The sequence below is a fragment of a genome, unplaced genomic scaffold, assembly GCF_019419815.1.
Source record: "Pyrus x bretschneideri cultivar Hongxiangsu unplaced genomic scaffold, Pyrus_bretschneideri_v1 Contig13, whole genome shotgun sequence".
Lineage (NCBI taxonomy): Eukaryota > Viridiplantae > Streptophyta > Magnoliopsida > Rosales > Rosaceae > Pyrus > Pyrus x bretschneideri.
The window spans coordinates 3,855,921-3,882,343 of NW_025999424.1; the positions used below are offsets into that span (position 1 = coordinate 3,855,921).

Genomic DNA, 26,423 nt, shown 5'->3' on the forward strand with positions numbered 1-26,423 from the left:
AATTGAATTGACGAGAACCACGTACTATGCCAAGAAGATAAACTTCGAGCTAGTCAGTCTTCACCGCACAAAGACTTTGTGTAGACTTGTAGCTAAGCAAGATATTTAAAGTGATCATTCACAGACATACAATGCTAATAGCAGTCATCAAGAGACTCCAAATTCCAGTGAGAAAATTAGTTAAACAGGCAACACCTCACCCTTTCCATGTTTTTCTTACAATCATGAACAACCCCATCAGGAAACACCCTAATAAAACTCTCACTCCTCTTCTCCTTCCCCTTTTTTTCCTCATGATAACCATGTGCATGGCTGGGGACCCGCCGCCAATCTACGATCCATCTGAACAAATCACCCTTCAATGTGGCTCTTCCGGTACCAAATTCGGCCAAGATTCCCGATATTGGGAAGGAGATAATGACACATCTTTTTTTTCATTCGGAGCAGCTGGTAACAAATCCATATTCAAAGAAGCACCTTTTCCTTCTTCTTCCGGCCAAGTGCCTTACGGCACAGCTAGGCTTTCCCGCTTTGAATTTACCTACACATTTCCACTCTCTTCTGGCCCAAAGTTCATCCGCTTGTATTTCTACCCAGCTTCATACGCCCCCAACTTCAACCGATCCCAAGCTCTCTTCTCAGTCAAAGCCGGAGGCTTTACGCTTCTCCACGACTTCAACGCTTCAGCCACGGCTGATGCTTCTGGCTCGGATACTATATACAGAGAGTTCTGCCTCCATACCGAGTCAGGACAGAATTTGAATGTCACGTTCACTCCAAGCACAGCAAGCCCAGATGCCTACGCATTTATCAATGGGATTGAAATTATCTCCATGCCCCCATATCTTTACTACACTTCACCCCAGAGCCCAGTTGGGGTTGCTTATGTAGGCAGCAAAAACACGATTCGCATCGAGAACAACACTGCTCTGGAGATGGTGTACCGAATCAATATCGGTGACAAAAGGCAGATCTATTCCGATCAGGACACTGGTATGTACCGCAATTGGGATGGTTTGGGAGACGAGTACAACTACTTAGACGATTTAAGTAGGAAGCTTAGTGTTTTACCACAGAACAGTAGCGTTCAGCTTCACTTTTCTGGAATACCAGAGTACTCTGCTCCGAAAGAAGTTTACCAAACCGGCCGCTCAATGGGCATGAACAAGACCATAAACAAGAGCTACAATCTCACCTGGGAATTCCCTGTGGATTCAATGTTTGCTTACTTGGTTAGGCTTCATTTTTGTGAGTTTGAAGGTGATGTTACGATGCCCCAAGACAGGCTATTTCATATCTACATCTCCAATCAATCCGTTGAGCAAACGGCAGATATAATCATGTGGAGCGGTGGAAATGGAAGACCAGTGTACAGAGACTACGTTGTGTTCATGTTGGGGAACCCTGCAATCCCAAAGAAAGTCAATCTCTTTCTTGCACTGGAAGCAAGCAAGGAGGATTGGTTGACTAATTACAACGACGCAATCTTGAACGGACTAGAAATGTTCAAACTCAGTACAAATCAGAATCTAGCCAGACAAAGCCCCGACCCACCTTCTACAGCCCCAACAAAGGGGACATCAAAATCAAGCACCAGGTCAAGAACTCCTTTGCTTGCCACAGTCATTGGTGTAGCTTCCGGCATACTTGGACTCTCTGTTCTTGGGTTCTTGGTTTTTAGGCGGTGGCAGAAAGTCAAGGACACTGGCTCAGATGGGTCGTCATCTTTACCACCACATTTGTGTCGTTGCTTTTCACTGTCAGAGATCAAAGCCGCCACCCAAAACTTCAGCCAGGGTTTCATTGTTGGTGTTGGCGGCTTCGGTCACGTGTACAAAGGGCATATCGACGGCGGGGCCACTCCCGTTGCGATCAAACGGCTGAAACCCGAGTCAAAGCAGGGAGCCCGTGAGTTCAAGACGGAAATCGAACTGCTCTCACAACTCAGACACCGCCATTTGGTGTCTCTCATTGGGTATTGTACTGATAAAAATGAGATGATTTTGGTGTACGATTACATGTCACATGGGACACTCGCTGACCATCTCTACCACAACGACAACCCACCTCTCTCCTGGGGACAACGGCTCCAAATTTGCATTGGTGCCGCGCGAGGGTTGCGCTACCTTCACAGCGATGCGCAGGGTACTATCATCCACCGTGACGTGAAGAGCACAAACATTTTATTGGATGAGAAATGGGTGGCCAAGGTTTCGGATTTTGGATTGTCGAAAATGGGCACGACCACCATGTCCAAGACCCACATTAGCACGGCCGTGAAAGGCAGTTTCGGTTATCTAGACCCGGAATACTACCGACGTCAACAATTGACGGTGAAGTCCGATGTGTACTCATTCGGTGTAGTGTTGTGTGAAGTACTGTGCTCAAGACCAGCTGTGGTGCATGCAGTGGAGACAAGCCAAATGAACTTGGCTGAATGGGCCAAGAGCTGCCATCGCGACAGGAAACTTGATCAAATTATTGATCCGAACATGAAGGGTAAGATTGAAACCGAGTGTTTGAACAAGTTTGTGGAAATTGCTATGAGTTGCATCAATGATAATGGGATCGAGCGGCCGACAATGAACGATGTTGTGAGGGGGCTTGAGTTTGCATTGCAACTGCATCAGAAGTGCGGTGAAAAGAACGACGAGGATGCCTTGGCTAGTGTGCCAGGTTGCGCTACGAATGAATCCGTTCAGTGCATATCCGGGACGATCTTCTCGGAAATCAACAATCCGATTGGGAGATGATGAGCAGCATTAGAGTAATCTAGCTACAATTATATGTTGTGTTAGCAAGCCAGTAACTATTTCTTATCAATTGTGTTTGTACCCAAATGAATGCTGAATTACTTGCAGTGCCTCACATTGCGTTGTTCTGCTTCTGGAACAGCTAATAGCACTTTCTACTAACAAACTGTAAACAAAATGCTTCATCTGGACTTTCAGACTTTGCAACAACATTGCAGATAACAGTGAATATGCACACAAGATCTGGAAGGGGAAAAAATACATGAATTTGTGTATGGTGAGCATTGACAAAACCGTTAGGATGGACAAAAACACTCATTCTCTTTTTATCTAAGTATTCAATTCAATGACTAGAAGTATCGAGTGGTAAGTCGAAGTAAAATTGTGTGATTATCGTTTCTCGTATCTTGCTTATTTACCAGATTGTTGTCAAATACTCATGTTATAGCATGTCAAATTAAGATACTATCACTTTACGATCCAAATTTAAGAACAGACTCGTGTGGTAATACAAATTTACTTATGTTAGAGCACGTAAATTAATGACACTACATAACAATTTGAACCTTGTGCAAAAAGTTTCTCCACTTGCCCATTGATTTAAGACCCAATGCAACTTGGGGCAACTATTAAACATCAAAATCATTGGGGACAAGGTTTATTAAACAAGATGTTAGGTCACATTGTCACAGGATACTGCTAATCCGCTTATATTATAGCACGTGAATTAATAACACCGCAGTCTGGCCGTCACAGTAAACAATTTCTCCAACAAGAAGAATACCCAAAACTTGAAACCAAACAATCAATGGTGAATCCATGAACAATTCAAAGCATACCCAAAAAAATTCCCATCTATTTAACTCTTCTTCTGGTTACAGCCACTACACTACAACTAAACTGGAAAAATAAATAAATAAAAAAGCAGCACTAAAACTAAGCAAACCCCATCACAATAATCTCAAAAGTTTGTGGTAAAACTAGAGGATGACCTCGAGTTTCTGGTAAAAATAATCCTAAACCTACGGCAAAATGCCTCTTCATCTCATTTACCACAATGTCAGAGTCTTAGCTTTTCTCTCATTAGATTATGATTAAACTACTTACCATCAACACTTCTGACTGCGCCAATCGCGAAACCAATTTTGTTAAAATATTCGCGAAAAAAAAATCACGATGCACGTATTAGCTTTTATGCAGAAACAGCATTCTGGTTTGGTTCACTTGAGCGTCCTCCCCTCCCTCGTGCCTGATAACCATATCCACTGCGCCCGGCTGGGCCACCCCTGCCTCGGCCTGAGAATTCGCCCCTTCTCACATATTCGTTTCTGCCGAAGCTCCGGCCACCGCCATAGTTCCCACGGCCTCTAAAGCTGTCATTTCGGAACCCACCCCTTCCAGCAGGAGGAAATCTACCTCTTTCACTGCTACCAACTGGAAACACAAGCATTCTTCTTGCATGAGCTTTTCAAATATCTTCAGATGACACATTCTATTGAATTAGTGAAGGATAACAGCATAGATTGTATGTCCACTTACCTCGAGTGGTAGTTCTCTTTATCTCGATGACAGCTTGACGGCCACCAATAGTGATTGGTGAAGCCTAAAACATTAGGTTCTCTTATTAGATACACGAGAAACCCAATCAAACATCAGAAATAATATAAACGAAACATGAATGAAGTTCTAAAGGCACTCCTGCAAACATCAAACTATGACAACTCAAAGTCTCAAACTACATGCACTTAGAGCTGCGAAGATTGTACTACCAATCAGCCACGGTGAAAGAACATCTAAACTTGATTGAACAGAGTACCAAAATACAAGGCCAATAAGAAGATGATGGAAGAAAGAATTCCATATCCTATTCATACTGTTCAAATCAGTCTGACTTGATTTTCACGAGGGAGAGCAATCAAAAGTTAGAATCATAGAAATTAATAATACTGCATCCAGATTCTATAGAAAATCATATTTCAAAGAACGCAAATTAATAAAAACTGACCTACCTGAATGGCACTATTCATGGAACTTGAAGACTCGAACTCAACAAATCCAAAACAGTAGCCCTGGAGCTGCACACACACAAAATAACATGCAAGGGGTGAGAAATATATCAGAAAATCCAGAGCCGAGGGGGAGATACTTTTGGGATGCAAAAACACTAACTTTCTTATTTCGGACTTGGACGCCTCCTTGCTTTATTGGTCCAAATTTCTTGAATTCTTCCTGAAGCTGATCAGTCGTCACGTTTAAGGGCAAATTCCTTATGTAAATAGAATAGCCCTCAACTATAACAAATGCAATTGTTTCATTACAGAAACAAGATAAAACTATTAAATTTAGATAGATGCAAATTTACAAAATATATTTTAGTTTTATGAAGATTTTCAAAAGGAAACTTGCAAATATAAAGAGAAGAAAAAAGGGGGAAAAGTCAGAAAAACCAAGCATACCTTCCTCATTAGTATCACTACTCTCTAAGGCGCTAGTGCTAGTTGGGGCTGATGCTTCAGGCACAGAAGCAGGTGCAGTTGGCCCAGGCAAATTAGTTTCCGCTTTCTTAGAAGTCACTCTGACAGTATTAGTAGGCACATAAACCTTACTTGGTCCTGGACTCCCTTTAGGAACTTTAACCTACAATAAAATTTGATTAACTTTTGTAACTATTTAAGAAAAATTCTGCCTAAAACGGAAAAATTTGTTCCCCTTAGCTCACAATTGATGCATACGACTTCTTCGAACTATCCTCTTGGGCTGTCGTAGAAGCCAGCTCAACTGTCACAGTGACATCGTTCCCATTTGAATAAGACGGGGGTTCCACGTCAGATTCTGTAGCATATTGTCCCTCATGGTCTGATGTGTCATAAGTTTTCTCAACAATAATTGGATTCTCTTCAACTTGAGTAGTTTCCAGATCAGGTGCAGGAGGATCAGGAACATGAGTTGGCTCTGCAAACAAATAATAGGAGGTGTAAACAAGCTCCTGCTGCAATACCAAAACTAGAGTAACAAAAAAGAACAGAAAGTGTAAGATATGATTACCTGGATCCTGGCTTGAGAGGATTGCTGCGGCATCATTAACTTCATTAACTGAATGGTTTTCAAAAAGATCTCCATCTTCCACAAATCTAAAGACATCATTCAATACAAAGAACCCATTGTCTTGAGGGGCAAGAAAAAATGATTGGGCGAATTTCCTTTTCAAGTTATCCTTGCCTGTTAAACATCCAGTAACTAACACAGTCACCCCGTCTTCATAAGACTTCTGAGCATCAGCAGTCTTTATCTCAGCCTTATATTCGTTGTAATTTAAGGAAAGGATCTTCTCATTGATTCCCTGCTCGAAGAAAACATTGACAGAAAATAAGACTGATGACCTTGAGAATTTGAGAGCATGGCAGAGTCATACAGGATTGACCATTCAAATGAGTATTTAAAAAAGGCCAAAAAAGCAACAGATCAAACTTAAAGGGACCACGCGCAAATGATCAGGTAAACAATCAATGTGCTTCAATAGTTCGGCGGACCATACGGTATCCAAATCAACAAACATAAAAGAACTGCCTATATCAAGCGCCAACATGCATTTGCTTATTAATGTACTCTTTGATGGTTTTAGCACATTTTTCAACAAATGTTCCTTACAAAAGGTAGAACCAAGTAATAGACCATTGGTACTTACTTGCATAGTGGTCACTGATGTCATCACACCATTGGAATCAGGCCGGCTTAGTACGCTTGACTCCTGATAAAACCGATGGACCAGGCCCGGGTTATTATGAAGAATATGGTAATACTGCTCAATGAAAGCATTTCCAACAAGTTGGGCACTAGGAGTGGGTCGAGAAATTTCATTCTGCAAGGCCATTCTGCGCAAAAAATTCAGAAATAAAATACCACTAAACAATTGTTCATATCTCATTAAGCCAATCATTAAGATAACTAATTCAAAACCACAAGGGGTAGTGAGTAAGAGATATGAAGAAACCTTCCGAAAATTCCATAAATTAAACATAGAAATAGGCACCTATAATGTATCAAAGGTACTAAAGAACCTGTGCTTAAGACTAATCCTTCTTTCGAAGAAAGAAAGAAAGAAAAGAAAATGCCAAAAGTAAAGTAATCACTGCCAATAGATAGTAGGAACTAAGAACTTAGGGACCATTTTCGATTCCATTGTGCGGACACAAAACACGAAGGAGCTAGCGATATAAAATACAACTTTCTTATTAAAAAAACCGAAGAGCCAATCGCAGAGAGAGCCAAAACCACCACATTCTGAGAAAGGCTCTATAATCACCATAAATTACAACCATTTTCCATAAAAACGAGAACCACATATCTACTCAGTGAGCACTGAAAATTTAGGCAAATTCCAACATTTGGGGGAACATACCGATTAAACCTAAATCCTCAGAAGCAGCAGACTCACATTACCTGGATCCAAACCCAGCAAGGCTCAAGAACTAAACCCTAAAACCAACCTCATACCCCAAAATAAACAAAACCCATCTCACAAAATCAGAGAAATTGGCAAATCAATCAATAACCCGCCCAACATTCACACCCACCGAGCATAAAATCACAAAATTAACTCGACTAATCCTCCAATTAGGGCAATGCTCGATCACATAAACTAGTAAAAATCCGAGCAAAAATTCGATTCAAATAACAGAAAAAAACAAAAGTTCATGAAATCCAAAATACAACCTAGAAAATCATACAGTAAGTAAAGTTAGATGGAATAATCAGAGAAATGAAAGCAAATAGAAGTTACCCTTTTGTGGGAATGTTATATTGGTTTGGGAGAGACAGAGATTTGGGGACGGTGGAGATGGTAGGGTACCTTCCGCCAAACAAGAGTGAGCGAGTGAGACAGACTGAGAGCGAGCGAGAGAGAGAGAGAGAGAGAGAGAGAGAGAGAGGGACAGACGAACAGTTAGCGCACGATAAAAAGGAATAGTCTTTGGTAGAAGCCAACAACCCAACCCTGATGCAAATTCCCACTTTGGGTTTGGAGTGCCCAGATTGGTTCAAGTAGAACCCTTTTACACTTTTCGAACATTTTAATTTTTACTTTTTGGAAATTAGGGTTTTGGTCGTCCAATTAGAAATTTCTTCGATCCTACGTATCATTTAAAATAAAAGAGTCTTAAGGGTGAAGCTCCATGTATCAAATTCGTGCACCACATTATTAAACGAAAACAAGAGAAAGAGTGAAAAGATGCAAAATGACTAAAGTTTTTTTTTCTTTTTGAGATGCTAAATTTTAAGTTCTGATAATAATATTATAAAAAAATACCGATAATAATTCTCAATTATTTTTGTTTACTAAATCTTCTATTAATAGAGTTAAGGTCAGGTGGTTAGGGCATAGATTTTTTTTTTTCCTAATTCTCAATTGGTGTAAAAGGGCATTTTTTTATACTAATTCTTAATTATTGTAAAATATGATTTGTAATAAAAAATTATTATTAGTAGGAATTTGGATTTTGAAAGTTTTTAAATTTTGGTTTTAGAATTTGATGATTTGTTAACTTAATTTACCACACGTATGTAAGATTCTAAAAAATGCTAGTTGTTAGTTAAGCGGTGCGTTGAACCCAGCAACTAAGTGAAAACTAAGCAGGAGCAAACTAGACATATTCAAGTAAATTTATCGCAAATCGTAACAAATATAAAAGAAAAACAGAGGTTCCTCCTGCTCCAAAGAACAAACACCATCTCTCGGTTGACTAGTACATATGAAATGAGGCTTCAAACTTCAAAGGGCTTCAAGACCTTTGGCAAATAGAGAAGCAAAAGCCTCCATATGATGTTTTTCCAAAACCAACCCAATGTCATCAGCGCCACCACCGTTCTTGCCATCTAAAAAAGTGATCGCTCCGGTGCCATTTTTTCGAAAAACATTATAGGACTGTTGAAGTGGAATTTGAAATCATATTAAGAACTTTATTAATGAAATGTTTATCTGATGATGATCAGAATTCAGAGGACTTGCTAAATCCTTATATAATGGAATTTCTGGGACAACTGTGATCTAGTAGTTAGTAGATTAATAACTAAGCCACCGATTCAACAAATTAAAGAAAAAGAATAGCAACATAACCAGAATTTGATCAAAAATCAGACTTTTACATTACATGGTTGGTGCTGATCTGCGAAAATGTGAAGGTAAAGGAGTCTCATAATATTAACTATGAAAGGAAAAAACAGAGGTTCGTGCTCCAAAGAACAACATCATCACAATATTAACTATGAAAAGGAAGCATACAAGTTTTCAGTTGACCAGTACACATGAAATGAGGGTTCAAACTTCAAAGGGTTTCAAGACCTTTAGCAAAAAGAGAAGCAAATGCCTCCATATGATGTTTTTCCAAAACCACCCCAACGTCAACAGGGCCACCACCGTTCTTGCCATCTGAAAAAGTGATCGCTCCGGTACCATTTTTACGAACCACTTCGGTACTCCTCGGCCTTCCCCATCCAAAATCAGTGCCATACACGTCAAACCGATGCGATCCAGCGGTCGTAAATACTGTGCGAGGATCAGCAGTACTCTTCTGTTCATCAGAGAGGTACAATCGTGAAACCAAATCTTCCAGGCCATTCAAAACCCCGTTGTCCAAACCTTTAATGGCTTCACTGATCGCAATTATTACCATAACCAACCCGTCTTCTCCCAAAAGTCCTTTTCTTTCTGCAACTGTTAGATAGGCCGTGACTATGTTTCCGAAAAAGTTTGCAGGTAAAGGAGGGGCTAAGCGTGACCGGCAGTCCACGCTAATAAACAAAGGTATCTTGTCCCCTTTTATTTCTTCTTCCTCCCCTTGTTGTGCTTTTACTAAGCAAACCCATGTGTACGCGCACGTTAGCGAAAAAGTTGACATATGAACCGATGGATCACGTTCTTGTTGTTGTTTGGTGGTGATCTCTTTCATTCTGGTCGTGACCCTTTTCCGTAAAGCTTGTATGTTCGCGCTTGTGAATTCGAAGATGCCTCGAAAGGAATTCGGTACCGCTAGAGATTTATAGTGGGCTTGAACCATCAGGCTTCGATTGTTTTGTCTTCCGTCCATGTTTAGAAACTGGTTCAAGTAGATCGCCTCGAGTTGAAGACCGATCGGGTGTTGGATTACACTTCTATCATAAAATGGTTTGAAGTGATTGGGTAACAAAATATCAACAGATTGATGAACATGTTTGCATATGTGAGCCCATGATTTCAGAAACAAGAAGAGAGTCTTGCCGTCAATAGCTGCATGGTGCATCGATATGCCAATGGAAAAGCCGCCGCTGTTGGGAAAGATGGTGATTTGCAACGCCATCACGGCGGCTTTTACATGAGATACTGCCAGTTGGGGTACAAGAGGATAGTATTCTTTGGATTCGATATTAAAGTCATTGCTTGAGAGGTGGTGGAAATCGGCATCAGATTCGGCTACCGTGAGCGAAAGGGTGTCACCTTGGACGTAATCGAGGGTGGGTTTGGGGGAGTTTTCAGACCACGTGATGTTTCTGGTTAGAGGTAGAAAATGATGGAGGGTGATAGAGAGCGACGTTTTGAGTTTTGGAATAATTGTTGAATGAAAAAAGATTAAAGCGTCTGCAGGTGAAGAGCATGGCAATATTTCATAGAACAAAAGGCGATGGAAGGGCGGAAACTTTATCCATAGGAGGTCGAAGAAGGTTAGCGGAAGAGACAACTCGTAAGGCATCAGTCGTGATTAACTTGGAATACAGTTGAAACGGGACCATCTTTGTTGTAGGTAAGATTCTCTCCTCCAGATGAGATTGCTGAGTCTGATGTGCCAGGTTTTGGTTGTGGAGCTACCCTAAAAACTTCAACAACTTTCAGAGAGTTATTTGGGTCTGTCATTGGACTGTTGAATTGGAATTTGAAATCAATTTAAGAACCTTTTAATGAAAAATGTTTATCAGATGATGATCAGAATTCAGATTAGGACTTGCTAACCCTATATATAATCGAATTACGGGGCAAGTATAATCTAGTAGTTAGTAGATCAACAATTTAGCCACCGATTCAAGAAAAAAATATATATATAAATGTGGGCACCCATTCAGGAAAAAGAATAGTAATGTAGCCAGAATTCGATCAGGAAAAAGAATAGTAATGTAGCCAGAATTCGATCAAAAGTCAGACTTTTACATCATATGTTTCATTTATAAAGTTGGGCATCTAACAAGTTGCAATATAAAATTATATAAAACTATTTATATCTTAAACTTAGAAATTTAAATCAGAACAAAGCAGAAAAGCAAAGGAGAAATAAAACAAAAAGGAAAGAAAACTATAAAATTGTTGTAATGAAATAAATCCATACACAGATTATCCTGATAGGATGCTGACTGGGATACTAACTGAGCACTATCAATTGGTTGTTTCGTATGTGAGGACTACGATGTGAGAATCCGGATCCTATTTGTGAGGATCTCGGAGATTCATGAATTATATTCGTTCAGCGTATATTATGCGGTCAAAAATTATTTCAAATATTTTTATTTAAAATTAAATACAAATAATAACAGACAAAAATTAACCGTACGATGTATAATAAACATACATGATTTACGAATCTCCAGAATCCTTACCAAAAAGATCAGAAGACGATCCTGTTGGGGATGTGATAAGGTTGGCTAGTTAGATATGGTTAGAGATAAGGTTGTTAGTCGGTTTCTTAGTGGTCAAGTGAGCTTGGTTACTGTATTAGGTAAGCTGTAAGAAAGGAAGTTTGTTGTTAAGAAAGTAATATTGTAATGAATACACTGTTTTACTGGTACATTGAGTAAGACGCAGAGCAAGGGTTCTATCAGATTCAGTTTGTGAAAACTTTCACGGATTGACTATGAAATAAAGAATAATGTTACACTTATCATATATGAGATAAACAATAAGTCGAAAACCCACCGCCACACGAACCCTAGACAGATGTACCCTATCACTGTATAAATATTTTAAATATCATAAGGACTCAAGACCTTTGGCAAACAGAGAAGCAAAAACATCCATGTGATGTTTTTTCAAAACCAACCCTATCTCAACACCTCCGCCACAATTCTTGCTATCTGCAAGAGAGATCGCTCCGGTCCTGTCTATCGAAACGACGTCAGTCTTCCTCGGCCTTCCCCATCCAAAATCAGTGCCGTAAATCTTAAACTGATGTGAGCCAGCAACGGAAAATTTTGTACGATCTTTGCTACGCACGCCACTGTACAAACCTGAAACCCGATTCTCCGCCCCCTTCAAGACCCCCTCATCCAAACTTTTTATGGCTTCACTAATTGCACTCACTGCCACAATCAACCCATCTTCTCCCAGTAGCCTATTTGTCTCTGCAACTGCTTTACGGCCAGTTAAGCAGTTGCCAAAATAGTTTGCTGGTAGAGGAGGGTCAAAGCGGGACCTACAATCAACGCTAAAGATGAAGAGTGATACGCCAGCTTTCATCTCCTCAACCTTGACTAAGCAAACCCATGCGTAGGCACATGTGAGAGAAAACGTTGACAAGTGAACCGATTGATATTGTTCTTGTTGTTCCTTCTTGGCCGTCACCGTTTGCCTTAGGGCTTCAAGATTTGTGCGCGTAACTTGGAACGTGCCTCGAATTAGGTCAGGTGAAACTGGATCTGTACGCACTTTAGTCATCAAGCTTCTATTGTTGGGTCGGTCCATGTTGAGCAATTGGTTCGAGTAAATCGACCCAAGCCGGGCTTGATCCTCGACGACCATTCTGCGGTAAAATGGTTTTAGCTGATCCGGTAACGAATTAGACGTTGAGATTAATCCTCCATGTCTACAGAAGTAAGCCCATGATTTTATAAATAGGGTTGAAGTGTTGCCGTCGAGGACCGCATGGTGCATGGATGTTCCGATAGTAAAACCGTGGTTAGCAAATAGAGTGATTTGCAATGCCATGGCCGTGGCTTTTTCGTCGGATATCGGCAAATGGGGCACAAGCATCTGGTATTGTTTGGCTTCAACAAATTCATTACTCGAAAGATGGTGGAAATGATCAGCATGATTAAACTCGGCTATTGTGAGTGAAACGGTGTCGCCTCGGACGTAGCTGAGAACAGGTTTGTGGGAATTTTGAGGCCAAGTGAGGTTTCCTGCTAGAGGTAGAAAGTGTTGGAGGGTGGTAGAGAGGGATGCTTTGAGCTTGGGAAGTATGTGATCGAAGTCGGTGGAAGGAGGGATTTCATAGAAGAATATGCGTTGAAAAGGTGGAAACCTTAGCCAGAATAAGTCAGAGAAAGTAAGATCAAGAAGGAAGTACTCTTGTGTGCCTTGTTGTTCTGGAGCTACCCTGCAAACCTCAGTTACCTTCAACAGGTTTGGGTCTGCCTCTGCCATTGGAGGGAGAGACGGAAACAAGTTTAATGGCAATGTTTTAATGTTTAGTTGGAGATGGAAACAAATAACTTATACAAATATTATAGGAAATTGTTATTAGCACATATAAAATCTCATTTAGTACTCTAAATTTTTTATAATTATAAAGAAAAATACACTTGTGAGAAGCGTGAAATGAAAATTTTGAAGTACTAATAACAGTTTTTATATTATATAAGGAAAACTAATGAAAAAGACTTGAAAATTTTGAGTTTTAATGATAAGGACAAAATAAAAAGTAAAGTGAATAGTATTAGGATTGATTTTTTAGTGTAAAAATATAATTTTTCGTTAAAATGAACAGTACCGTGAGTTTTTCTTTAAAACTCTATATTATATATTATATAAACTAAATGATAAAATCAACTAAAGCACTGTTCCTTGAACAGTGTGTCCGCAATTTTGCCCCTATTTGATTTGTTTTTTCATTTCTGCCAAAATCCCAGTTGGTACCTCTCTGTGCGCCACTTCTCATGCACACGTTTTGGTGATCCTGGAAAAAAGATGGAAAAGCTGGGCTTTTCCATTTGCTTCCAGAAACCACGGGCTCTCTTGCAGCAGCAACCATTAGCTTTCTTTCGCAGAAACTACGAACCCATCTCGACTTCTCTCTCAGAACCCAGCTCGAGTCCTTGGGTCAAACTCATCTTCTTTCTTGGTTTTTTCTTCTTAGCATCTTACAATACTCTTTCTTTCTTCATATCTCTTTATATTTGGCTGAAAATTCTGAGTTGCTGACTCTCTAAATATTATTTTTATATGCAAAATGCGAAATTGGTTCAATTATTTTTAGGTAGTTGGTGGTATCTTTTTTTTCTCTCTTTTCCTTTTGGGAATAAGAGCATTTCCATTAGTGTCGGCAAAGGAAATAGGAAATTGTATTTTAATAGTTGATGCGGTAAGTTCTACTCAATTACCTCGTAGAGAAAATGTGTCGTTGAAATGAAATAGGCAAATTAAGTAGACAAATTTTATTTTATTATCTTATTTTTATCTTTGACATTTACTTTTAGCCTTCATTTTAGTGTTTTTTTCCTCCATATGAACTACTTTATCATAAATAGAGACGTGAATACTGAATCACCGATAATGTTGAAAGTAAGCAACATTGCCAACTTTGTGGGTGTAGAAAAAAATTGCCTGCCCAATTGACTAAACCATTGGAGCATATTTTTGTCTACTTGTTTCTTCAAAAATGGATTTGACTATCCATTTGCTTACTCCATTTGAGAAGAAATTCTTCAACACGGATAATGAAACAGTGGCCATACGATTCCACACACCAAATCACCCTTACCCCACCCCTCCTGATTTTTTAAATATTCATCCGGCTCCATTTGTGTCCTCCTCCCCCCTCACACAACACTGTCACGAAGGGGCCCAACACTAGCAAGACCCGCTCCCAAGAGCTTCTCCCATTAGAGATAAACTAGGATTCTCTTTCCTCCTCATTCCATTCCCTTTCATTCCCTCTTCTCACATTCTTTTATTTTATCTTTCTCTTGCTATAAAAAATTAGGGTAAAGTATAAAAAACTACCTCAACTATTGGTGTCACGACACTTTCATATCTCATCTTTTAAAATTGACAAAATCATACATCATCTTTAGAATTTGGTTCAATATTATACCTTTCGTTACTTGGCCGTTTACTTTTTAGTTAAATGTTGACGTGGCTTGATCTGGGTCCCACTTTCTATTAAAAAATTAATAAATATTATTAAAAACTAAAAAAAAATCATTTAATAATTTTTAAATATTAAAATAATAAAGAAAAGTTAAAAATAAAATAAAAAATAAAAAAACCTTCTGTTCGTACCCTTTCCCTCGCCCCTCTTCTCTCTCTTCTCCCCCATCTTCCTCTTCTTCTCCCTTCTAGTCCCCTTCCTGCAACCCAGAAGAAGAAGAAGAAGAAGAAGAAGAAGAAGAAAAAAAAAAAAAAAACCAAATCTGCAAAAGGAGGAGGAAGGATGAGGAAGAAGAAAAGGAAGAAAAAAAAATAAAAAAAAACCCGGATTTGCAAAAGAAGGAGGAGGAAAATATACAAAAATAAAAAACTCAGATCCCATTGAGGTGGAATCGGGAAACCTTCGTGACCTCCTCCTTCTTCTTCTTTTATCCTCTTCCTCCCTCTTCCGCGCGGGCGCCGAGGGGGCTACTGAGGTTTTTCTTTTTTTTACCTTTCTTGTAATATTTAAAAAAAAAAATTAAATAAACTCTTTTTAGTTTTTAATAATATTTTATTAATTTTTTAACAGAAAGTGGGCATCGAATCAAGCCACGATAACATTTAACTGAAAAGTAAACGGCCAAGTAACGGAAAGTATAATATTGGACCAAATTCTAAAGATGAGGTATGACATTATCAATTTAAAAAGATGAGGTATGAAAGTATCGTGACACCAATAGATGAGGTAATTTTTTGTACTTTACCCAAAAAATTAATATAAGATGTTGACGTGGCTTAACCGTGACCATTCAAATAGGAGAAGAGGGAAGGGAATGGAAAAAAAAAGAGGAGAGATGGCCTAGTAGATTTTATTGACTGAAAAGCTAGTGGATTTTAGTAGACATGTTTGTCCATATCCAAATTATTAATTAAAAATTAGCCCAAAAAATGATGATTGATAATTTCAAAGATATTGGACAATATATAACTAATTTTTTGCCTTTTCAAATTTTGGAAAGGAAAGTCAGCAAAATTGAGCACCTAGAAGGCTTGAATATATGGGATGGTAAGAAATAATATTATAAGAATATGTTTGTTGCACTAGACTATCTCAGAATGGATTAGGTTTTGTAACAACCCATCCCCAAATATTACGAATTTTATAATTTTTAAAATGTGAAAATTAGGAAAATGCCCTTCGAGGCAAATGCGTTGACTTTTGTTCATGTCACATAAGATCTGTTTTCTTGGCGTATTCTTATAGTACTCAACATGACGAATGCATGGTCATAAACGGAACATAATTTGGAGTTATAACGAAGAAGTTATAGGCAAGCAAAGATAGGGGCAAATTGATCATTTGAACATCATCTAGAAGGCTCTAGATGTTGCTGGAGTAATGAGGCTGTGCCACGTGTGCGGCTGTGACGGAAAGAATAGGAGAGAATAGATAGGGGTGCTACCCAATCGGGAAAAAGAAGAGGAGATGGTGACTAATTAGAAGATAGAGCAATGAGGGAAATGAGGGAATAAGACTAGCAAACCCGGACCCTCCCTTTGACCTGAGACCCGACCCAATTTCTACGAACACCCTGATGCTTTTCACTGGCGTTTCTCCGATGAATCATGGGGAACCACCACCACCAATCAACTCATCGTCCTCTCAACTTCCATTCCTACCCAAACTTGATGGCTGTGGGTCATGATTTCATGACGAATGAATGTCGTCTTCTCTGGTGAGTTCGTGGGGTGCACGGTGGCGATTCGCCATTTCTTAAGTTAGTACAGTCGACCACCACCATCAATGGACTTCCCTTGAGGTCAGGAATAAAGCTTATGCATTGGTTGGGGCATCGGAGTTCGTTTGGATAGCAAATCGAGAACCACCCATTTCTAGGGTTTTGACGGTTTGTGGTAGTTTTCAGGCCACTTCCCGCCCGAATTGGACTTCAGCCCAGGTGCATCGGTGGAAAGTGACTCCATCATCACTAACTCGAGCAGTTCCTTGGCTACAAAATATCTGTGAATGGACCCCTTCTAAACTTACATATTTATATAAAATATTAGCCTAGCATGCATTACATAATTCATGATTTGAATACGTTTAATATTATGCTTTACAAATTTCTATATTTACGATTTATGACATATTTATGTTTTATCGCAATTAGGTTTTACGAAAGGTTATGAATTATTAGATTTTCCTATATGAAACTCTATGGATTATGAATATGATTTATATTACAGATTTTCGAAAATGAGTTATGAATTATGGGATATTCATATATGGAATTCTATGGATTTACAAATATGAATTATCATGGATTTATGAAATGAGGCTTTGAGCCCTTGAGCTTCATATTTGGATATGAGTCTTGGAGATATGTTTTTGGTGCTTATCTAGTGGGTTATCATACAACACATCCACACAACACGGGTATGTAGACGTTTATAGCCACAAGATACAGTTGAGGATATTTATGTATATGTTTCTTCTTTGGTGTAACCCGGAGTCGTACAACTTTACTTTCGGGTGATGGGGCCTAACATGTTTCTTCACTAGCGTAACCCAGTGTCGTACAACTTCACCTTCGGGAGATGGACATGTACTGCATTCGGGCGACTATGATACCTCTAGAGAGTACAATATTGATGAGATTTATGGATTTGCCTTCGGGTGATGATTGCACCATTATTAAGCATGATTTTACTCATACTTGTTTTACGAATGATTTCATGGCATGCTAGGGTTTTCAGAAAAACTTATTATATAGTATTATATATATATATATATTTCAAAACAGGGGGTTAGTATGCTCATAAAGAAAATGGTATTCTTATTAATATTATTATTATAAACTTTGGTCCACTCACCTTGTCAGTTTTCCGCCCCCTCAGGAGTTAGAGTCGAGGCACACAGTCCCAGCGTCAGGGCAATTTCGCGTAGGGATCTTCAAGTCTTCTCAGGGTAGGACCCATTCCTCGGTTCGTACTTTGTCATAATAATTCTTTCACTTTATTCTTGATTAGTTGTATGCTCTGAACACGTTCTTGCATTAGCATTTTCGTTCTAATTACATGTTTTATTCGTAGGCATGTTTAAAATGGCTTCGTCACCCTTGGGTGTTGGCCAGCACGTGCCTATCCTGGTATTAGAGGAATATCGAGATCGGGGTGTGTCAGGTTCAGGGACTAAGTTAGATTGATTTAGAGTAGACTATGCTGGACTAATTTAATGAAGAGTTTGGTATAATGTTGGACTAACAAGCAGAATAATAAAGAGAATGAAAATTAATTCTCTTTTTCTTTTTCTTTTTGCTTTTCCTTTTTCTGGAGCACTCTAACTCTCTCGAAAGTTGTCCCAAAACCACGGTAAAAACATAGGAGAAATTTAGTTTTGTAGAGTTGTAATATCTTGGTTTTGGTTATTTCATTTTGAATTTGAGGCCACAAAATTTCCCTATCAATTCTGGGTCTTACACGGCTTCGGACAAATTTGGTTTTGTAATTCGAATCTGGGGTTTGCAATTTGAATATGGGTTTTGGAATTCCAACGAACCTAGGTTTTGTGATTCGAGTAGTGCGCATTGCTAGAAAGTGACATTTTTTGGCTTAATTACGATTTTTGGAGCCCAAGATGACATTTGATGGTTTCGTGGCCTTCTGGAGAAGTGTTCAGATTATTCCAAGCTTCAAAAATAAGCTATCATGGGCCATATTTGGAGTAGATATAGGTCCAAAACTGCTGGGCAGATTCTGTGCGAATTTTACAAGTCAATTTAGGATTAAGTTTCTTGGTTTATTTTAATTTATTTGGTTTCCTAGTTTTATTCTAAGTCATTTTATAGGAAGGATTGGATTCTATGTAGTGTAAATAAGCCATTGTGGCCGGCCCTAGTTTCTTCTTCTCTATGATATATTTGAGAGAGGAATTTGGTCAAAGTTTAGAGATTTTCAAACTTTTACACTCAAAGTGTTTTCTATTTCAAAAGAATTACTTTTGATTTTAATTATGAATGTACGTAACTAATCTCTTTTGCTAGGGTGAGGCCACAAACCTTAGTAAGAATATGTAGTTTCTTTTCAATTTATTTATGATATCATGCATGCATGTTTTGAATTGTTGGACCGACATCGACTCATCCCAATCTTTAAGGAAAAGATCAACAATCCCAGTTCTTTTACCCACCCTACCCGTTAATGGACTACACAGGGGGGAGGCGAATAGGAATCGACTGAGAACCCGAATTGCTTGACTGACTGACCATCCCCTGGTCAAGCTCTGGATGAAGCTCGCACTCTCCTATGAAGGGCAACAGTGGGGAATCTTAGACAATAGGCGAAAGCCCGATCCAGCAATATCGCATGAGTGAAGAAGGGCAATGCCACTTGTAAAGCTCTTTCGTCGAGTGTGTGATCATGTAAAGAATGGCAAGACAGAAAGCTAGTCTTCTTACCGCTCTATTGGTCCTTCAAACCCAGAAATTGTAGACAAGAGTGAGCAGAGAAGAGCCCAAGTAGGCATATAGGAAAACCTAACCTTCAAAATATGCATGTATAGGTCGTAAGTAATTGGGAGAACTACATAGAATTGTTAAGGAGACGGTAGAACCCTAGTGCTTTCTCAATTAGATTTCTAAAAACTGTTTCTATATGTTTCTCGTAATATTGTAGATTTTTCTACTCTTTTAATTAAATTCGTTTTATTAAATTAGGTCATAAATCAATCTTTCCAAAATTTTACTTTTTAATAATTCTTGTGGAGAACGACCTTGTTAAAGTAATCTATACTACAATATTCTTGTTACTCTTGCAAGTATTATAGGAATTTTTAACCCTTTTACGTGTGTGGTAAAAATCCTATCAGTGCGCAGAGAGAAGACACGAGCAGAGGAAGCAGATCATAACTAGTGCCATGGCTTTTGGGGACTCTTGCTAAGAACCTCTATCAACTCCTTTAATTAGTTTAGGTGAGTCCCAGGTAATATCGTTAATGTTAGTTTCACATGATAACAAACACTAGATTATACTAAAAGTTTGTCTGATTTAGTCCAATGAAATTTAGTGAAGCCAAGCAAATTGGCCCTAAAGGACTAAAGGTCAGATGCATACAGCATGGCATGCATCAGATATTTGACCATTTCCACCGTTTGATTTTTCTAATTTTATTTTAATTCAAATCCTACACCTTTTTTCTTCTAATTCTTTCTATTGTAAAACAGAAGAAAAATAATTAAAAATAAACCATAAATTGGAGAAGACGCAACAAATTAGGCTTCAAAGGTTTTCAAGGCCTTTAGCAAAGAGAGAAGCAAAAATTTCCATGTGATGTTTTTTCATTACCAACCCAATATCCAGACCTCCAGCACCATCCTTAGATTCTGAGATGGACATAGCTCCCGTCCCTTCTATGGAAACAATCTCGACCTTCTTCGGTCTTCCCCATCCGAAATCCGTATCATATATCTCAAAGCGAGGTGAACCGGCAGTCGAAAATACACTCTCATCAGTACCCACAGAGTACAATAATGGAATCCAATCCTCAGCCCCATTCAAAGCCCCATCGTCCAAACTTTTTACAGCCTCACTGATCGCATCGACCGCCACAACCAACCCCTCTCCTCCTAAGAGCGCTTTTGTTTCTGCAACTGCCAACCGAAGCACTAAGCAATTCCCAACATAGTTTGTAGGTATAGGAGGGTCTAACCGAGACCTAGCGTCCACAGTAAATCCCATCACTGCATTTTTGGCTTGCATTTCTTCTGCCTTGATTAAGCAAATCCATATGTACGCACATGTTAGACAGAACGTGGACAAATGTTGAACCGATTGATGACCGTGTTGTTGTTTCTTCTCTTTCACCAACTGCCTCAGTGCTTCTATATTTTCCCGTGTGAACACAAACGTGTCACAAATTGAACCCGGCGCTAAAACTTTAAACTTGGAAAACATCAAACTTCTGTTGTCAGGCCGGTCCATGTTTCGAAATTGGTTCGCGTAGATCTCTTCTAGGTTGGCGGGGTCTTTGATGACGCTTCTGTCGAAAAAAGGTTTGAGCTGTTCCGGCAACAAATTGGAATCTTCGTGTTTGCAAATGTGAGCCCATGTTTTCACAAACATGGTTGACGTCTTGCCGTCTAGGATTGCATGGTGCATGGATGTTCCAATACAAAAGCCACGGTTAGGAAATATGGTGATCTGCAATGCAATGGCCGCGGCTTTTTCGTGAGACACGGGCATCTGGGGTATGAGAGGATGGTATTCTTTGGCTTCAATGTTGAAGCTGTTGCTTGAAACTATATGGTGGAAATCATTATCGGACTCAGCTATGGTGAGCAAAACCCCGTCGCCTCGGACGTAACGGAGAATAGGTTTAGGGGACTCTTTGGGCCATATGACGTTTCCGGCTAGAGGCAGAAATTGTTGGAGGGTGAGAGAGAGTGAGGTTTTGAGTTTCGGAATGAGTGTTGAATGGGTGAAGTTGGTGTCGGAGGAGTTAGGGTTATTGATTTCATAGAAGAAAAGGCGTTGGACGGGTGCAAATCTTAGCCAGAGCAAGTCGAACAAGGTTAGAGGAAGGGACTCAGGGATGGCTGATGAGTCCGGCGTGCTTGGTTGCGGTGCTACTTTGCAAACCTCAACCACTTTCACCGAGTTTAGATCTGCCATATTGCAGATGGAGGATGCAAAACAAGTTAATAGTTTCTAATTGAGGTAAACAATGGCCTCCCTTTTTTAATGACTGCCATGTGGTTTGTTAGATCATTTTTTATACCGTTAAATTATGTGTATGCCAGAAAGATAACATATTTAATAAAGAAATTGTTATTAGTACTTCAAAAATCTTATTTGACATTCCAAATTTTCTATAATTAGAAGAAAAAAAAAACATTTGTAAGGAGTGTAGAATAAGATTTTTGGAGTGTTAATAACAATTCCCTTTAATAAAACTCTGTTAAAGTGATACTCATACATCGGCATGGTTTATGTCCCTTGCAAAGCTATTTTGTAAACCTCCAATTTTTTTTTTTAACAAATGATATTATTTACACAAAATGATAGGAGGTGGTTTTAGTTTCACAATAAACTAGCAATAATGTGGTTCAAATTCGCTTTTAACGAAAATCAAATTTAAAATCTCTCACTTACAAATAAATAAGAATACCACATTATTGTAAATCTCAACCACTTTTAGATCTTGCATATTGGTAATGGAGAATGTAAAACAAGTTAACATTTTATAATCGATGTAGATAATGTCCTATGGTGAATCATTTTTTTATATTTTGGGACTATAAGTCTTGCAAGTTACGAGCAAACCGTTATTAAATTCAAACATGATAATGTGCGTCACATGCATGAACTTCTAAATTCCACTTACATCAAATTTAAGTATCACTCTATAAAATATGTGGAGCATTTTTGCTCACCACCATAACTATGGTGTATATTCATTATACTCCTAATTATTTGTCATGTGTCATTTTATTTAATTCTAGTTAACTTTCATATTAAATGTTACTTTTTTCAATTTTGAAAAAAAAATAACCAATGTTAAGTGAAAAGACACGTGATAAATAATTAAGTGTATGATGAGTGTACACCATAGTTTATGATGGTGAGCAAAAATGCTCCCTATAAAATAAGACAAATTTGAGATTTTGTCAACCCATTTTTATGAGGGAGTATTTTTGCTCATATCCTTAATTATAGGATATGCTCACCACACATCTTATAACTTGCCACATGTCCCACTAACTAATTAAAGTTAACTTTTTATTTAATTACTTTATTATAAATTTAAGAGTAATGTTATTCATACCATGTTTTTATACCACATTTCTATACCACCTTAGGTGACATCTGATGTGGACAGCCACATCATTTGAAAAATTTGCAAAACCCAAGGAAAGAAAGGAGAAAGACTCCTTGTATACCATAATCATCATTTAATTAATTAATTTTTCTTAATTATTAGTTTTTTAAATAATTAACTAAATTTAAAAATCTGATTAATTCAAATGATGTGACTGTCCACATCAAATGTCACCTAAGGTGGTATAAAAATGTGGTACAAAAATATGGTATGAATAACATTACTCAGATTTTATTAACTAAAAAAGCTAATGGATTCTATTAGACATGTTTGTCAATATCTAAATTATTAATTAAAAATTTGCCCAAAAAATGACGATTGATAAATTCAAAGATATTGACAACATATAACTACTTTTTTGCCTTTTCAATTTTTGGAAAGGAAAGTCAGCAAAATTGAGCACCCAGAAGGCTTGAATATGTGGGATGATAAGAAATAGGTTTATAAGGATGTGTTTGTTACACTAGACTATTTCGAAATGAATTAGGTTCAGAAACTAAGTTAGATTGATTTAAACTAGATTATGTTGGGCTAAGCGTTCGATTCAATGTCGAACTAACAAGCAGAATAATAAAAATAATAAAAATTAATTCTCTTTTTCTTTTTCTTTTCTTTTTTTTTTCCTTTTCTTTTTCTTTTTGCTTTTCCTTTTTCTAGAACACTCCAACTCTCTCAAAAGTTGTCCCGAAACCACGGTAAAAACGTAGGAGAAACTTAGTTTTGTAGAGCTTTGATGGTACCTTGGTTTTAGTCATTTCATTTTGAATTTGAGGCCACAAAATTTCCCTATCAAGTCTGGGTTTTGCAGGGCTTCGGACGAATTTGGTTTTGCAGGGCTCCGGACGAATTTGGTTTTGCAATTTGAATATGGGGTTTGCAATTTGAATATGGGTTTCGCAATTTGAATATGGGTTTTGCAATTCCAGAGAACCTGGGTTTTGTGATTGAGTAGTAATCGTTGCTGGAAAGTGACTTTTTTTTGCTTAATTGCGATTTTTGGAGCCTAAGATTACCTCTGATGATTTCGTGGCCTTTTGGAGAAGTGTTCAGATTATTCCAAGCTTCAAAGTGAGCTATCATGGGCCGGATTTGCAGCAGATATGGGTTCAAAACTGGGCTGGGCAGATTCAGGGCGAATTTTACTAGTCAATTTAGGATAAGTTTCCTAATTTATTTTAATTTATTTGGTTTCCTAGTTTTATTCTAAGTCATTTTATAGGAGGGATTGGATTTTCGATGTAGCATAAATAAGCCACTCTGGCCGGCCCTAGTTTCTTCTTCTTTATGCGATATTTGAAAGAGAAATTTGGCCAAAGTTTAGAAATTTTCAAACTTTTACATTCAAAGTGTTTTTCTATCTTTGTCCATTTCAAAAGAATTCCTTTTGATTTTAATTATGAATGTGTGTAACTAATCTCTTTTGCTAGGGTGAAGCCACGAGCCTTAACAAGAATATGTAGTTTATTTTGAATTTACTTATGATATTATGCATGCATGTTTTGAATTGTTGGGGGTCCAAGTAGGCATATAGGAAAACCTAACCTTCAAAATATGCATGTATAGGTCATAAGTAATTGAAAGAACTACATAGGATTATTAAAGTGATGGCAAAATCCTAGTGCTTTCTCAATTAGATTTCTAAAAACTATTTCTTTATGTTTCTCGTAATATTGTAGATTTTTCTACTATTTTTAATTAAATTCGTTTAATTAAATTAGGTCGTAAATCAATCTTTCCAAAACTTTACTTTTGAATAATTAATTGAGATTTTATTTAATACGAATTATTTAATAATCTTTCTGGAGAATGACCTTATACTGAGTCATCTATACTACAATATCCTTGTTACTCTTGCAAGTATTATAGGAATTTTTAACCCTTCTGCGTGTGTGGTAAAAATCTTATAAGTGCGCAGAGAAAGGGCACGAGTAGAGCAACACGAATAGGAAGAAGCAGATCATAACTGGTGCCATGGTTTTTTGGGGACTCTTGCTAAGAACATCTATCAACTCCTTTAATTAGTTTAGGCGAGTCCCAGGTAATCTCATTAATGACAGTCTCACATGATAACAAACACTGGACTACACTAAGAGTTTGTCCAATCTGTTGCCGTGAGGGGTTTTGTAAAAAGGGCATGTAAATATATTGTAAATATTAGGAATCCTTTATTAGGAAGGGTTTGTGAGTCCTTTATTGTTACCCTGTAGAACAAGGATTGTATCTTATATATATTTTCCTCTATGTAATACAATAAAGTTTTGAGTCGTAAATTTCTATTTGGCATCAGAGCCTACCGTACCCTATAAAAAAAATCCCACCATACCGTGTATTGCAAAGAGGAAAGCAGCAAGGTTTCTGGTTTGTCGCTACATCTTTGCAGCAAGCCAAACCCTTGTGTGTAGCTGTCGTGTTCTGTATTGTTGTGTCGTGTGTTCTGTATCGCAGTATTGTACTGCTGCTGGTCGTATTGGAGGATATGCACCCTTGTTCCTTGCTGCGATTCTACAGAAAGACAATGGTGTCTCTGCCGTGATTGTTGGGATATTGTAGTTTGTTTTTCCTTTTGCTGCGTTTTTTGCAGAAAAGCAACTGATGTGTAGTGCTTTGCTGTTGGTTTCATACATATTTACGGGGGAAAACAAAAAGGTGTAGTGTTTTGCAATGCAATTGCAACAATTGTTAGAGTAATTGATTGATTTCGGCGTATGGTTCCATAATTGGTGTGGTGTTGTGATTGTCGTGTATTACTGTCTCGTGAGTTATTACAATGGCGAATGCAGGTTGGATTTTTAGATTATGGTGCAACAGATTATATGACGTATGATAAAACCTTGTTTTAATCTACGTCCTCATAGAAAGTGTGTGGCAACTGGTAATGGTTCTATTGCTGTTGTTGGAGCGGGAACAGTGTCTCTTACACCCTCTCTTCCCTTACAAAATTGTTTATTGGTTCTGTCATTGTCCCATCACTTATTGTCGGTACTTCAAATCACTGAACAATTGGATTGTGTTGTATTAATGTATCCTTTATTTTGCTTGCTTCAGGATATTCAGACAAATGAGATCATTGGGCGTGGCACCAAGAGAAAGGGGCTATATTATGTGGATGATGTGGTTCCTGGAAGAGCTAATTTGGTTCATGCGTCACGTAATAGTAATCTACAAAAGGTATTGTTATTGCATCGTCGTTTGGGGCATGCATTGTTTGGTTATTTGAAATATATATTACCTGATTTGTTCAGTGGTATTGAAGACTCAGAATTGAAATATGAAGTATGTATTTTAGCCAAAAGTCATTGTGCTTCATTCCCTCGAAGTATGAATAGAACATCTTCTCCATTTGCGTTCGTACACTCTGATGTGTGGGGGCCTTCCCCTATTAGTACTACTTCGGGAATTAAATGGTTTGTTACATTTGTTGATGATTGCACTCGTATGACATGGGTTTATCTGTTGAAACATAAAAGTGATGTTAGCATGATTATTCGGTCTTTCTCTCAGATGGTGGCTACACAATATTCCTCCGTTATTAAGGTTCTTTATACTGATAATGGGGGAGAATATGTTAACTTTGAGCTATCTACTTTTTTCCGTGATCAAGGAATTCTTCATGAGACAACGTGTTTATATACCCCACAACATAATGGGGTAGCTGAGAGAAAAAACCGTCATATTTTGGAAACTGCTCGTGCATTGCTTATTGGTGGGT

General features: G+C 38.2%; 4 protein-coding genes and 1 pseudogene across 5 annotated transcripts; 1 reads left to right on the forward strand and 4 right to left on the reverse strand.

Moving 5' to 3' along the window:
* Nucleotides 1-2,865, forward strand: LOC103951068 (receptor-like protein kinase FERONIA). Its single transcript, XM_009362352.3, has one exon. It carries the CDS (start codon nt 132-134, stop codon nt 2,751-2,753), a length of 2,622 nt encoding a protein of 873 aa, XP_009360627.3. The 5' UTR covers nt 1-131; the 3' UTR covers nt 2,754-2,865.
* A 724-nt stretch (nt 2,866-3,589) lies between these two features.
* On the reverse strand, nt 3,590-7,783 carry LOC103955742 (nuclear transport factor 2-like). 2 transcript variants are annotated; one of them, XM_009367647.3, is made up of 9 exons: nt 7,534-7,783; nt 6,439-6,625; nt 5,799-6,093; nt 5,473-5,705; nt 5,210-5,390; nt 4,923-5,044; nt 4,763-4,828; nt 4,293-4,356; nt 3,590-4,187 (listed from the first exon to the last, which is right to left on the reverse strand). In XM_009367647.3, the coding sequence occupies exons 2-9, from the start codon at nt 6,622-6,624 to the stop codon at nt 3,946-3,948; spliced, it is 1,389 nt and encodes a 462-aa protein (XP_009365922.2). In that variant the 5' UTR covers nt 6,625; nt 7,534-7,783; the 3' UTR covers nt 3,590-3,945. The 2 variants fall into 2 exon arrangements, with proteins under 2 accessions (XP_009365922.2, XP_048434974.1); XM_048579017.1 differs by lacking the exon at nt 7,534-7,783 and adding an exon at nt 7,153-7,506.
* A 1,196-nt stretch (nt 7,784-8,979) lies between these two features.
* On the reverse strand, nt 8,980-10,784 carry LOC125474691 (annotated as a pseudogene).
* Nucleotides 10,785-11,592: 808 nt separating this feature from the next.
* On the reverse strand, nt 11,593-13,290 carry LOC125474692 (phenolic glucoside malonyltransferase 1-like). The gene has a single exon (XM_048578668.1). The coding sequence runs from the start codon at nt 13,129-13,131 to the stop codon at nt 11,740-11,742; it is 1,392 nt and encodes a 463-aa protein (XP_048434625.1). The 5' UTR covers nt 13,132-13,290; the 3' UTR covers nt 11,593-11,739.
* A 6,825-nt stretch (nt 13,291-20,115) lies between these two features.
* Nucleotides 20,116-21,554, reverse strand: LOC125474784 (phenolic glucoside malonyltransferase 1-like). Its single transcript, XM_048578764.1, has one exon. It carries the CDS (start codon nt 21,505-21,507, stop codon nt 20,116-20,118), a length of 1,392 nt encoding a protein of 463 aa, XP_048434721.1. The 5' UTR covers nt 21,508-21,554.
* Between the last annotated feature and the right edge of the window lie 4,869 nt (nt 21,555-26,423).